Genomic DNA, 15,837 nt, shown 5'->3' on the forward strand with positions numbered 1-15,837 from the left:
AAAGCTCATGCCTGAACAAATCCATTCATCTCTAAGGTGCTAGAGGACTTCTCATTATTTCTACTTTGAAACTAGTTCACTGTTTTTAAATTTATCTTCTTATTTAAGTCACTCACTTTTTTAGCCAAGTGTTCGTGTGCAGTTTTCGTCTCATGATCTCAATACTGTACAAATATTAAGTTAAATAACACCCTTGTAAAGCAGGTAAACGTTATTATCTTCATTTGGCACAAAATACACTTATGGAAAGAGATTTGCCATCAGGACTGCAGAAATGCTGAGGAGGGTTGCCTACATTGCAGTAAGACACCCATGACCGGGCTGTGTTAACTGACTCAAGTTCATGGGTCTCCAGCTGTGAGGCAGAAGTCAATAACATGACTTACATGCTTCAAATTAAGCAAATGCTAAAAACTTAACTGAATTGAGGCAACAGCAGTTTGGTGGGCCAATCTCAGTGAACATAGGGGGTTTTAGCACAAATCAACTCCTGACTGCATGGTATTTCTTAGGTAATTCTCTAAATATTAAGGGATGCTTCTGTCCCTTTGCTCAGTAGGCCGTTTCAGCTGATGCATCTTCCTGGCTCCTGCTGTCACATTGAGAAAACTGAAGACCCTGAATTGGAGGAAGAAGGCAGCTCTTACCAGAAAATTACCACTTGAGTACCCAGATGATAGAGAGGCCAGCTCCCTAACATTCCCAGTGACTTTAAAGACTGAAAAGTAAAGAGCAGGAGCTGGTGGCAAGGCTGGGGACTCCAGAGCTAGAAGGCACTGGAAGAAGGGTCTTTGTAGAGAACAGCAAATTGTTCAAATAGCACCTTAGGTTAGAACCATGTATGGCCTTGGACTGGAGTGATGTTCACACCCATCCTGAGTTTTGGTTTGGAATCTCAATCCAGTGTTCTCACTATTAGGGTGGCCCCAGCCATCAATGAAAATGTGGACTATATCCATCCTCTCAAGACTATGTGTAACAGTGAACTATTTTACATCCCAGAACTGCTCAAACTGAGTATTAACTCCTGTTTACCAAATAGGGGAGCTTCTACCTCATGATGATGCTGGACAAGGCTGACAAGGTCCTGGCTGGGATGACTTAGTGGGGGTTGATCCTGCTTGAAGCAGGGAGCTGGACTAGATGACCTCCTGAGGTCCCTTCCAGCCCTATGATTCTATGATTCTAGACTGCCACTCTGCGCAGCGGATCCTTTCACTAAGAAAGCTGGATGGATTTAACTAAAATGGTGAAGCATTGTGCTAACACCAGAATCGTGAATAATCAGCACTATGATGATTTTAATGGCAACTGTTGTACATGAAAATGCCAGTTACTGCACAGTAGTATCTGAAAGTATGACCCTGGTTTTAGAACATAACTTCTGTATTTCAGATACTGTGGTGTGGTATCTCTTGGCTACTTAAGGGCTAATATAACTTAACAGTTTATCACACTATCAGCATTGATAGGTGGCAATAAAATCCACGAGCACTTTTAGCTATTAAGCGGTCTATGCCAATTATACTGCGGACCCTTTGCAACAATTCAAAACCAGGCTGATGCCCACTTCAAATACGCTTCAGTTTTAAAACTACTAGAGTTCGTTTTCCAAGTACTTGTGCCTTGAAAATTTAGCTCTGGGACAAATATCAAAGACTGTCAATTCTAATTGTTTCCTGTAAAACACTGGTGACCCTGTAACCTTTTGGCATTTAGAAACTGGATGGAGCCACTGTACATACACTGTTGGCCCTTAGAAACCAGTGTGAGGGGGCAGCATTTGAGTTGTAACAAGATACAAAAAAACCCGATCTCCATCTAACTCACAAGTATAGGTCTTTACCTGTTGATACCTTCCTTGGTGTAGAACACTGTATAGGTGAGGTTGTCTCCGTAAGGATCTGATGCAGGTGTCCGCCACGTCAGTTTGATGAAGCGAGTAGAAACAAGTGAGGCCACGACATCCCGGGGGGCTGAAGGCAGTGGTCCAGTTGTAGCTGGTGCTAGATGGTCAGTAGTGGCACTGGTCAGTGAAGTGGGAGGTAATGTTGGGATGGCAACATCTTGTCATGTGCAAACATTGGGGAATATGAAGGGCAAACATCACCACGGTTTAAAAAAGAAAACAGGAAAAAAACAAAAGAAATAAACAAAACCACGATGGGAAACAAAACAAAATGAACACACACAAAAAAGGCCATTAAGCTGAAGGCTGACATGCAGGCCAAAGGTAACTACTGAACACTAATGGGAAATATTAAAGGACACATCACTTTTGAGCAAGCAGACCAAATCTTCATTGTAATGGAAGTGGCAAGGAAGGGGAAGGGTGAAAACTGGGGATAAAATATCAGCTCATAAGAGGACACATCAGTTCCCCAACAATATTTTTTTAAATTTTTTGTAAGAAATAAAACATCAGCCTTTCATTTGCTATTCACCACTATTTTAAAACTCCATTTTCCATTTTACTTTCTTAAAATGTGGTATTAATTTGTATTAGACTCAGCTATAAAATGTAATCTTTGGATTATACAAAGTTCATGGAAGAACCATGGCAAGATTATCCAGTTCTGATATGCAAACTGTGAAGAATGTTAGCAGAGTCATGTATCAAAATATAGCATCATCTGCCTGTTGCACAGTATCATGGAACTGGTATCTGAAGGAGTCAAGGTGTAATACAGACAGTGCATATGATGCAGTGCTATTCTTCCCATAAAATCTAGATAGGAGGGTTGTGTTTTTCCTCCAAGGTGCTCCTATCTTCCACCCAGATCAGGTCTTTCTTCCCAAAAACTAATTACTTTTCATTGTTTGCTGATTTTTTTAATGACAATTTTTAATGCGTATCAACAGTGCCACACCTAATGTCGCTTCATGACATGAAGAACACTATTGTAAACTTTGTTGCAGAATGTCTTGCATAGAGGCATCATGCCATATTTATGCTGAGACAAATCCCATAGTTTAATATATTAAAAGGTATTGAAATGTTATGTAATGCATGTTAATAGCAGCGGCTATTGTGTGTAAATAGCTTTTTACAAAAATCCCATCAAAGCAATCCATGCAAACCTCCACTACATCTAGTGCTAATATTCTGTGTAATAGGTGTCCGTTCACACGCAGTGCTATAGGCAGTGCATGGAACAGCTCTGATTCATAGGTCACCTGGCATTTTCCATTACAAGATTATTTTTGTCAGCTAATTACAATTTGTTAAAAATTTAAATAATTCAGATTGACTTATTCTGGAAAATTTCATCTAAACCGGTTCAGCCATCTTCAGAAATGTGGTTAGAGAACAATGTGTGTTTCTGGTATTCAAGGGGTGGCCGTCTTAGTTTGTATCCGGAAAAACATTGAGAAGTCCTGTGGCTCCTTATAGACCTACAGATATATTGGAGCACAAGCTTTCATGGCCAAAGACCCACTTTGTCAAATGCATATTTAACAATATATCTGAGTCTAAACGGTGCCACGGGACTTCTTGATGTATGTTTCTAACACTCTCATAAACATTCTGTTGAAAAGCCATCGTGCCTCCATAACCTGGAGCAGCAACTTGACATTTAAAGATATGGACCTTAAATTTGGGTGTCAAAAGACAAAACATCCAATTCTTTAAATGTCCACTTTTCCATACTGTTAAAATAGTGAGATGATATTGTTTCTTTACAGACTTTTCTGAAAATAATTTTGTACTTTTACATTAACCAAGTATGAGACTAATCATTATGTCCTAAATATTACTGAACAAGAAATCTTTGAACAGTCTGACAATCATTGTGATTGTTTAAAAAAAATGGAGCTATTTTTGACCTTCTCGGAAATCAGGATTAAATTGGTATTTATAATAAGCTGAAAACATCTTTGATGCATGCTATGTAGCTTGCAGCACATTTCAGGCTTTACATTTAACTTTCAACACTTTACTAGAGGCTCTGGTGTGAATTATTAAAATTCACAGGAGTTTGCCTCACTCCTTTGCTGATGGTAAAGAATACACTATCAGATTTTTTTTAATGCAGTTATAGTATCAGTAGGAAGGAGGAGAAAAGATTGACTGCTGTGCACCAGAGGGACAACTGCAGTATTGGTGGATGGTAAGCATCTCTGTCAAGAGTGGCAAGGACAAAGCTAAAGACACATCCACAGAATAAAATAATGTTACAGTTGCATGAATGGCGAACAAGACAGCAAATCAACACAGACAATGAAAGACATGACTACTGACGTTGTTAAGATTCATTTTAAATTCCAAATATGAAAGCTGTCAACAAAATATCCTCTCAGTCTTGACACAGCAGACCTCTGTTCTCCTAGTTTCCATTTCATAAACAACTGACAGCAACAGCTAACATGTTATATACAATACACTTACAACCAGGCTTAGCGTTTAGTTCTAGTTTTGTATCACTTTCATATTGCAGGTTTAGTTTTTTCAAACAAACAAACAAACAAACCACTATCACTAACAATGCACAATGTTTTCTGGTACAGTAGCTAGATACAATATTCATTGATTGATAGCCTATGATATTTGATTTTATTTGACCCACAGAATATGACATCATCTATGATGAAAACTACAATGGAACAATCATGCATATAATGCCTCAAAGACAGAAGTGCTTTTCTTGGTGAGACGACTACACCATTTAAGCCTCCATCTCTCTTCTGTCTCCTCCTTTGCCTATGAACTTGCATTCCCTTTACTAATTGGGAGATCCACAACAACATTAACTCCTTCCCACATATCACATCTGCCAATCTCCACCACACTAAGTACCACATAGTCCACATCTGCTGAAATCATCCTTTTTCTTTCTTTAAAATCCTCCTCTCTGGTCTTGCTTACCACTAGCTATTTTGGGGAAAAGCCAGGAGTAGCCATCATGACTACTATATTTCAGTGACACCGATATTATTGTTGGGATACTGTAACTTTAAGAGATTGTCTAAGGCACCCAGAACCTGGGATAGGAGTATTTTTGCTGTAGAGTAGTAGGAGCTGAAACACAACAGACTAATAACTCCTCCAAATAGTAGCATGATCTGAATGCCATTGGCTCTTCTCAGACAAATCACACAGTGCAGTCAGTATTCCCTTCTTCAAACAACTCCACTAGGTTTGCAACCATTTCAAAATCCAAATTTTTTTCCCCTTCAGATCGTCATGGATTTCTTAAATGCCTTGGGCCAGCTTCTGGTCCGTGTTCTTGGATCAAATAAAAGCTACAGTAATCCCGGAGAGACATGGCCATATGCTGTTTACCCTGCTTCATCTTGTACTTTGAACTGCATAGAAGGTATGAAGGGATAAAGGGGACAAAGCAGGGGAATAACATTCAAAGTGCTTAAGAGCACAATTAACATTAAGCATATTCCTAGTCCTGTTTAAGTCAGGGGCTCCTCTAATGCTCAGATTTAAACACCTCCCTCTGTGGACTCTGGCCCTTATCACTAACACCCTTTATGCTCCCTTAACACAGTGTTGCCATTGTGCCTAAAAATATGGTAGAATAATAATCATAAAATCCAAGGGCTGGAAGGGACCTTAGGAAGTCATCTAGTCCAGCCCCCTGCCTAAAGTATGATCAACTCTAATTAACTTTCTGTATCTAATCATAAACCATCTCCTTGCATAGCTGAAGCTGACTTTAAATTCCAGCTGAAAACCATTTTTTCCCAGCAGATTTTATTTCCTTTACATTTATCTCTGTTACTTCATTAGTTAATACTATAAGGCTCTTTGGGATTCAATTTGTGTTAACGACTCTATACAAGTATCCAAAACAAAGTTGTATAATATTACATAGAAGCTACAGCAGGCAAGATACATCTTCTGATGTGGTAACTTCTACTCCATCCCTGACAGATAACTGCTTCACTGAAACAGGATAACAATTTCATAAGCCTCTAAGGCTGTGTCTACACTACAAGATAAAACTGACTTTATTAAAATCGATTTTTAATTCTGGGTTTTATAAATCTGATTTTGAGCATCCTTATCTTCCCACAGGCTCCCACAAAACTGACTTATTGCTGCCACACACAAATCACCAAAACCAACTGTTGCAGCAGTGCATTGTGGGAACCTATCCCACAGTTCCCTGAGCCCCATAGCTTTCTGGCTATTTTCACTGGTGCAGCATGGGAAAAAAAAGGTGGTGGGCATCTGACAACATCTTCCTACATTTCATTTCCCTCATTCCTCTGCCTTGTTAAACAAACACCCCTTTTTCAAGGCAGAATCTAGCTTGCCTGTATAAGAGATGTGCTTTTTATCACTTAGTAGAGGGGAGGGATAGTAAAGCACTCAGGAAAGGTTAGAAAAAAGATTTTGGGCTTCCCAACCCACAGGTTTTCAAAACAGGATGCAAAAGCTCTGGACCGCATGCTTGATGTGAAATGGGGAGGAATGGTCACATAAGCTAAGGGGACTCCTAACATCAGCAGGGCCAAAAGCCACCGTGGGCCCAGGGGAAAGGCTTGGACCTGGATTTAGACCTCCTGGCAAAGAAGATCCTCAGATCAAGAATTTCGTCTCAAAGGCCAGCCGCTCTAGTGACAAATTTCCGTGTGTGTGTGAACAGCAGCACTACAAGCTGCTGTGTAAACACCCTTGCACCCATACCTTTCCAGCCAGCATCCTATATGGCACACCAGCAGGGAGCCTGAGACTCCCTGGGCCTTCAAGAAATCAGCTGAAGAGGTCCCAGGAGCCAGCACAGGGCACCAAGAGGCAGATCCCTCCTGGCCTGGATCCTAGGTGCAGACCTTCCTCAACCTGTCGAGGAGGAGCTACTCCAAAACCCCAAGGTGAAGCGCTGTAATACCCAAGCCAATGTTGGATGGCCATCAACCTGGAGAAATGATGCAACCCCCTGCTGCAGCAGGGAGGAAGTCCAGGCAAAGGTGAAGGAACTCCAGGGGGGCTACATCCAGATCCAGGATGCTAGCTGACACTCCAGGGCAGGACCCACCACCTGCCCCTATTACCAGTGGGCCCAGGCTTGGATCTGGTTTTAGACCTCCTGGCAAAGGAGGTCCTCAGAACAAGAATTTTCATCCTTGCACCCACTCCAGAATCTGAAAATGTATGTGTAAGTAGACACGTGCGTTACACTGAAAATGCAACAGATCACTGAATCACTTATCGCTCGGTTGGTCACTCCAAGGCTTACTTGGAGAACTGTGGTAACTGTAGTGCTACTATGTTGCCTTCACTTGCCTTTGGATCAACCCCATAAAAATCTGGGCTCAAAGGATAGTCACTCTAGTGACAAAGCTCTTTCTTCTGTTGACCAAAAAGGCCTCCGAGTGCTACAAGGGACACCCTGTCCACAGTAATCAATACTCTCTGGTGCCTGCATCTAGTCCCTCTTAAAGCTGCTGGGAGCCCAAGAAACCCTGTGGCAGGGCCCCCCACCTGCTACCTATGCCCAGCGGGGCAGAGGAAAGTCTTGGCTCTGTATTTAGGCTTCCTGGCATAAAAGATCCTCAGAGTAATAATTTGCACCCTTGCACCCAACCCATAATCTAGAAACGTACATCTAAGTACACACAGGCTTTACAGTGAATGTCCACCCTATCAACTTTCGATGGCACTTCCTGCACCTATGGGTAACGGGGAACCAGGGGTTAATTATGGAGAGGGAGCCTGAGAAACGGCTGCCACACTGGACTACGTACACTTGAAATCCTTTAACAAAGATCCACTGGAAGACAAGTCTGGTCCCAGCCCCTGCCTCTGGGCAGCTGATGATCTTAAGCCAGCCCCCAAATATTAGGCACTGAGGTAGGCTTCCCCCTAATAGCTGCCAGCTCCCAAGTATCTTTAGCCGCCAAGGGAGATTTCCCCTGGGCAGCTGCAAGGCTCCTGAATAGCAGTTGGCCCCCAAATATTTTAGGTGCCAAGGGAGACTTCCCACAGATGGCTCCAGGAACCTCACTGCAAGCAAGCTGCCTAGCAGCACGTTCAGCATGTCTTTTTATTGGTTTGGGGTCAAGCCATGTGATGCAGCTGGGCACAGAGAAGTTCCAGGCCGCGTGGTGCCTCACAGGGAGGGAAGAGAGGAGATATGAGGGGCAGAACAACATGTAAATAGCTGGAAAAAGGTTTCTCATCTTATCACACAAGCATGACCTCCACCCACAGCCTAGCTGCCACGTGGTTGTGGTGTGGGGGCAGGGAGGGGTCTCAGCTGGCGCCAGGCAGTGCAGGAAAAATGACAGCTGGCAGAGGTAAACACAGAATCACAGCCCCCACAGCCATGCTACTAAGAAAGAAAGAGAAAGATTTTTCAGCCTCTCATACAAGCATGACCCTACAGCCACGGTCTTCCAAGTGCTGAACTGAAACAGTCTTCCTGTTGCCTAATTCCTGCACGCCTGAGAGCAGTGGAGATGGAAGAGGCCAGAGCGGAGAACTGTAGGGTATTGTGAGGCACATACAGGACATCTCAAAAGGCCAATGGATTCTATTTAAAGACATGGAGCTTCCTTACTACCCTTCACTTGGAATTTTAGATTTGACCTGAACACTACACCCATCAGGTTCTGATGATATTATGATATCGCTATTGCATCAATTTTAGTGCACTATAAATTGAGCTAACGGAATTTACAGTGAAGACAGGCACTTGGTAAAATTGGGTTAAATGACTTAAAATCAATATTATCTTGTCGTGTAGGCACAGCCTAAGTGTGCTTGGAGCCTAAATTCCATTCCAGGGGGACTTAAGCTCCCGACTGAGACAATTTTCAAAATTTTACTCATATAACCCCATATAGGATCAATTTCATTGTCTTAAAACTCAAAGAAAGTTAGTCGCAGCCACCCTTTTAGTTGCTAAGCTTAATTCCAGAGAGTAATGAAAACAAATATTTGTTATGAATTTATATAGAAAAAACTAAACTCAGTAGAAAATCATTTCCCGTTACAGCAGTTGTCCCTTGTGAAATCCAACACTTCTTGACATTCTAATTTCAAAATATTCATCTTCAGATTATTTTAAATTAATGTTTTGGTTTCTCTTATGATGTATTGGTAATACTGCCAGGTGAGTCATTTAAATTATTATAAGCTCTTTGGTGGAAGGAAACATGTCTTATCTATCTTTACAAATCACCAACTTAATTAAAAGAGTTGCATAAAGATTTTTAAATAACCAAACTGAAACCAAAGTATCTGATGAAATCTGCCCATACAAGTAGTCCTAATGAGCTTCTTTAACTCACATGTTTAATTTAAAATAGGCTCCACTTATTAACATATTCTTCTCCATGTATAATGAAACCCACCCATCATGTGCTGGAAGTAATCTGTATGCTGCATTTAAGGAACCTGCAGGCATCAAGATGAAGTATCTGGGAGACCTGCCAAAATTTCCCAGGTTTACAAAAACTCAATTGTGTCCTTGTGTAAGAGTAGAGACTGGAAATACTTCTCCTCACAGCATTGTAGTTAGATCACTCAAATACAACAAAAAACAGTGGGAGATAGAAAATAAATCATGAACCAAATAAACACACAAAGAACTTATATATTGTATAAGCAAGGAATAGGCAAGCAATTCACCCATGCGAAGCAACAATTAAATAGCAAGCTGGTTCCAAATTGGCATTGTTGATACCTATACTGTGCATTTAGAAAACTAGGCTATTTCCTTCCTCCCTTTCGTTCCCCACACTCTTTCAAAATGCCTTGAATTCCACTACAAACCAATTTGTAAGCCGAATGCTCAATAGTGCACAGCTATGTCAATGAATAATTACACTAAAATTAGCTTAAGGCTAATAAGGGAACCACTTTATTACCTCTAGCTTTTAGGTCCAGTTAAACAAGATATTTGGGGAATAAGTCTTTATGTCCATTTCATCATTTTTTAATTCCCCTAGAACATTCCTTGCTATTTCTGGATAGTTTGGCATTAATCTCAATCTTTTTTAGCATGTCAAAAATGCAAGTGGTTTGTTAAGAACATGGATAAAGAATTATGTTCCACAGCCAGAAAGATAAGCAACATATCACTTCTCAATTATTGCTCACATTGAGATTTTTGAATGGGCTCTCAAGGAAAAAAAAAGTTTTCCATACTCAAATCTTAACAAAGCTGCAAAATCCAAAGTCAGATGGAGACAGTTACTCGCCTTGTGCAGGAATGATGGTTCTTTAAGATGTGCATCCCTGTGGACACTCCACTCTGGATGTCTGTGCATCCTCGCAACAGCATTCGAAGATTCTTCTATAGCTGTGACTTCCCACGCCGTGCATGCATAGTAGCACATCCTTGTGCTATCTGGCGTGCATGTGGCACAGCCCCCTTCATTCCTTCTCTACCCTAGCAACTAGAGAAGGATGCTCCAAAGCAGGGAAAGGAGGGAGGGAAGTGAAGCATCCACGGGGACACAAGTCTTGAAGAACAATTGTTACTGCATAAGGTGAGTACTTCCTCCTCCTCTTCAAGTAGAGTCACCCAGAGTGGAGCACTCATGGGGACAATAAATCAGTAATTTCACTTTGGAGGTGGGTTTAGGGCCCAGTAATGACTACAGTCGACCGAACTGTTTAACCCACATAAATGGAGAAAGGAATCAAAGACAAAAAAGTGCAGTGCTGTGCAAATGCATTGCTCAAAGACTATGCTGCCACTCTGTGTACGTCTGTAAGGGTAAGTTCTTGACGAAGGCGGTGCTGGAAGACACAGCCCTGGTAGAATGGGCAGTGATAGCACCTGGAAGTTGTGTCCAGTGAAGAGTGTAACAGGTATGAATGCAGAGGAGAGGAAGCACCAAGGAGACTTGCACCAAGGCTCTGTGTGATTGACGTAGAAGGCCAATGCCTGACAAATATCCAGAGTATGCCACACCACATGCGCAGAATCAGGAAGAATGCTGGCAACTGAATAGATTCATTGATAGCAAATGGAGAGGGAACCTTAAGGAGGAATTTAGGATGAGGGTGAAGAGTGACTCTATCCTTGGTATAAAGCATATAAGGAGGTTCAGACATCACAGCAGCAAGCTCCCTGAATCCTCTGGCTGATGTGATGGTGACTAAAAACAAGACCTTCATCAGCAGATGGAGCCAGGAACATGTCTCCAGAGGTTCAAAGGGTGGCTGCATGAAACAACTGAGTACACGGTTGAGTTCCCAGATGGGGACTGGAGACTGTACTGATGAAAAAGTGTTTTGCAGACCTGTCAAAAAAAGTTTGGTGATAGGAAGGGTGCAGAAGGAGGTGCCATCCTCTGCATAGTGGAACACTGCAGTATGTACTCTGAAAGTACCAAGGGCTAGGTTCGACTCACACAGGTGCAGCAGGTTGCCAAGGAGAACAGGAAGAGGCATGATATGGGGAGGCACAGAGTGATTAGCGCTCAACCATTGAGAGAAACACATCCACTTGTAGAGGTAGGACCTGCGGGAGGACTCCACTCTGCTGTTAATAAGAACCCTTTTCAACCCCCCAGAGCATGGGATTTTGGCATCCTAGAACCATGAAGGAGCCGCTTGTGGAGGTGCAGCTGGAGTGGATCAGGGTGAAGGGTGTGGCAAGGAGGAAAGGGATACTGAACTGCCATTGACAGCCAATACAGGTAAGGATACCAAGTTTGTCTCAGACACACCGGGGCTATCAGTATGAGGTGAGCCCAATCCAGTCATCTGACCTTGACCAGAAGCTTATGAATCAAGGGAAGGAAAAGAAACACAAAGAACGGGCACGTCTCATTTGCTGGAAAGCATCTCCAAGGGAGTGCTGCCTCAGACCTGCTCTGGAGCAGTAATGATGGCACTTCCTGTTGACTTGGGTTGAAAACAGGTCTATGCACAACTGGCTTCAAAGCTGGAAAACATGGTTGAGGGCCGCCATGTCAATTTCCCACTCATAGTGATCACTGAACAAGCAACTCAGGGCATCCGTGGTCATGTTCAGTATTCCAGGGAGATATGTGGCCACTGGAGTGATGTACTGCAGAAGGCACCAAGTCCACAGTTTTATGGTTTCCATGCACAGGGACCTTGATGATTGATATTAATACATGCATGTGATGTTGTCTGAAAGGGATGTTGACAGTTCTGTGCGCAAGGTGCTGCTAGAAATGCTGGCAAGCATAGCAGACTGCCTTGGAGTGCCAGTAGCTTTATGTGGAGTGCTTGCTCTGTGTAGGACCATTTGCCCTGGACCATAAGGGAACCCAAATGGGGCCCTCATCCCATAAGGGAAGCACCCATAGTAAGGGTAATAAGACAAGAGTAATTGGTGGAACAGCACCCCAATGAAAACATTGTCCGGACGTGTCAACCACTGAAGGGAGGCAAAGACACATGACAGGACGGCCACTGATCTGGACAGCGGGTCCCTAGCCAGGGCGTAACACACACACAGTCAGGACCGGAGGCACCGCATATGCAGTCTGGGCAGCTTCACCACATGCATGGTGGCGGCCATGGGATCCAGCAGCTTGAGGTACGTGCACACTGTGACAGTGGGAGACAGTTGAACCACAGGGATGAGACTAGACAGGGCCTGGGATTTTTGAATTGGGAGAGTGGCACTAGTGGTGGTAGCATTTATGTGGGCACCAGTGAACTCCAAAGACTGCATGAGTTGAAGCATGGACTTCTTGAAGTTTATGTGGAAGCCAAGGCTGAGCAGGAGGTCTGTGGTGACCCTTAACATGTGAAGGGCCTCTGGAATCAAGGGTCCTTTTATGAGACAATCTCCAGTTCTTTTTCTGGGTTAGGAAGCATATGGAGTAGAACCCCCCTGCCCTGAAACTCAGCTGGGACCGGCTCAATGACACCCAGACAGAAAAGGTGCTGTAACTCTTGCTCAAGCAGATTCTCGTGAGAAGGGGTCCTGAAGGACAGGGTTGGGAGTGGATGGTGGGGGGGTAGAGGTAAATGAGATGGAATACTCCGGGCCACTAGTTCCAGGACCCACTTATCCAAAGTAATGGTGGCCCAACAATGGAAAAAGGGGTGGAAGTGGTAGTAAAATGGATAGCAACCAGGCTGTGGGACAGCTGGAGCACAAAGCTCTTGCAGGCTCCCAACCAAACCCTCAAAACTGCTGCTTAGGCTATTGAAGGTGGGACACTAATGCTGTTGACAGCGGGGTTTGTGCTGTTGAGACCTGTGTTCTTGGCAGGGTTCACAGAGCTGTGTGCTGTTGGAACTGCTCCCATGGTCTTTGGCAAGGAGAATACCGAGCCCCATTTAAATGTGGGGAGTGTACATCCCCAGTGTATGCAGCATGGTACAGAGTCTTCTGCGTGAGCAGGTGTTATTTATCAAAGGAAAGGTCCTCTACCTTCTGCTAAATGTCTTTGGGGACCCCCGAGGGTTGGAGCCACAAAGCGCGCCTTGTAACTACAGCAGAAGCCATGACTCTAGCAACCATATCCACTACGTCCATTGTGGACTCGAGGACCACACAGGTGAAGGTGTTCCCTTCCTGTATTAAATTTACGAGAGCTGGACGTTGCTGCTTTGGCAAGGAGAGGACTAGCTCTTGAGACTTAGAATAGCTTAGGTGTCCATAGCTGGCCAGCATGGCCGTGTAGTTCACTGCCCACAGGAGCAATGTGCCAATGAATAGACTTTTCACCCCATGATGTCCCAGCTTTTGCTCGCCTTGTCCTGAGGAGTGGAATGGAAGGACTTGGACTTATTATGGACAGTGCTGACTACCAGCAAGTTTGGTTTAGAATGGATGAATTAAGCTCTACATCGCTGGAGGCCACAAAATACCGCTTATCTGCCCTCTTGTTGCCAGGAGGAATGGATGCCAGCATCTGCCAGATGACATTCGTGGGATCCACTGTCACTTCGTCCATAAGCAGTGCAGTTCTGGAGGAGGTGGGGGACTGCAGGGTGCAAAGAAGCCAGTACTGCTTCATCTGCACCTCCTGCAGGTCCTTCTCCTGACCCTGGGCTACCTGCTGAAACAGCTCCTGAAAAGTCCGTGAGTTATCCATAGGGGAGGCAAGACGATGATCACAATATCATCCAGTGAAGAAGAGGAGTGGTGTAGTGGGGACCTATCTTTGGCCTCAGACAGGGAGTCCTCAGCCTCAGAGTGCTGCGATGGGGGATATCTCACTGATGTGGTGCTGCGGCAATATGGGGTAGTGCCTAGACACTGTGGATAGTGCCAGCGGAGCATGACTGCCAACACGACTGGTGAGGAGCAGGCTCTTCTGGATATAGATAATGATGAGCAAATCATGGTGGGGGTAGCTAGGGGTAAGCCACTGTAGTTAAGCACTGTAGGGACCGCAGTGCTGCGACGAAGAGACACTCCTTTGGTTGGTACTGCCCCCTCCTAGGGTGGGCATCTTGTCCCCTGAGCCATGCAAGAACTGCAAAGCAGGTCCCAGTGCCACTTGAATGTCTTGTCCAGTGCCATGCAAGAGTGAAGCGATGCCTCAACCCTGGACTTATGCGGTGCGGACACTTGTAGTGGTGATGATTGTGCTCCATCTCCAACACTGAGGGCAGGGACTTGATTTTTGATGACCTCTTATGCCTGGGAGTAGAAGCAGCTGAAGCCAGCAGTGTTGATGGTGCCAAATGCCAATGTCTTGGCTCCAAGAGTGCCTGCTTGAGCTGTGCCAGATTAGACGATGCCAGGGACATCATGGCAGCCTTTTTGACTGGCACAAAATATGAGGATTGTGCTAGTGGCCAGGAACGTGCTGGGGAAGGACCTGCCTTGGTGGTTAGGGTGCCAACCAAGGTAAAGGGATGCACAAAGTCCATACCCTTGGTCTCCCATGCCGTTTTTTTGGTGGAGGGCTGCTCCAGGACTAGTGGTTGGAGGGATCTCTCATGCAAGTACGTCCTGAACCTATTGGTTTGGTCCCTCCTGGCTCTCAACATGAGGTTGAAGCAATGGGTGCAGGATTGGGTTTGGAGCCCCTGCACCCAGGCACTTGATGCAAGACACATGGCCATCGGAGGCTGCCATGGTTTCCCTGCATGTTGCACATCTCCTGAAGCTCAATGAGCCCAGCATGGTGATGACGCAGCAACTAATTCTAACACTAAACTTAAGTAAACTTTTTGTTTGTTTTCTTGGGCACTTTAACAGGAAAAGTAACTTGGATAAGGGTAAAACACTAACTCTTCCTTTTGTCTAAGCGTGCGCGAGAGAGAGCAGCCAAGACCTTAGAGAAGGAACTGAGGGGCCAGTGCTGCGCACATGTCAGACAGCATGAGGAGGCACCACTGCGCATGTCTGGGATGTAAAGCTAGGGATATAGAAGAATCTCTGACCGCTGGCACGAGGACTCACTAACATCTAGAATGGAGCACCCAAGCGGACACTACTTGAAGAAGTATTTTTTTTAAACTTAATTTAAAAGAAATGTTCCAAAAGAACCACAGCTTATATTAAATGAACCAGTCCCCCCTTTACTTTAAAAAGCAACTCCAGGGAGTTCAGAAGGATACAATCAAATAATGATATGTGCTGCAAAAGGTATAGTATGGAAAATACTGAAACATAGTACATAGGACTTAACTGCTTCACAGGATAATCATTAAAGACTGGATAACAATTTTTAAATAGTATGAATAAAAACTTACAAAATATTGCTTTTTCTGATCAAAATGAAGTTTTCCAATGCTTTCTATAGTAAACTCAGCGAGAACACAAGATATTAATGAGACCTAAACTGATGTAGATGATCTTTAACTACCAAAACAAATGGTCACTGCAGGCACTGGACATTAAATAAGTCTACAGAGATGACTTAGGGGAGTGATATCAAATGTTACAATGTAGGACATGACTTAAAATAAAAAAATTAGAA

At 43.8% G+C, this 15,837-nt stretch overlaps 1 protein-coding gene across 7 annotated transcripts in view; it reads right to left on the reverse strand.

The window, feature by feature from the left end:
- NEO1 (neogenin 1) overlaps positions 1–15,837 on the reverse strand; it is a 400,117-nt gene that overhangs the window by 106,426 nt on the left and 277,854 nt on the right. For 4 of the 7 annotated variants that reach the window (XM_075006453.1, XM_075006451.1, XM_075006449.1 and 1 more), the window contains exon 8: positions 1,847–2,066. In XM_075006453.1, the coding sequence (XP_074862554.1) occupies positions 1,847–2,066 (220 nt within the window). The remainder of the gene's footprint in view (positions 1–1,846; positions 2,067–15,837) is intronic. The other 3 variants (XM_075006455.1, XM_075006454.1, XM_075006452.1) reach the window with 1 other exon arrangement.

Source organism: Carettochelys insculpta, chromosome 12, assembly GCF_033958435.1.
Source record: "Carettochelys insculpta isolate YL-2023 chromosome 12, ASM3395843v1, whole genome shotgun sequence".
Lineage (NCBI taxonomy): Eukaryota > Metazoa > Chordata > Testudines > Carettochelyidae > Carettochelys > Carettochelys insculpta.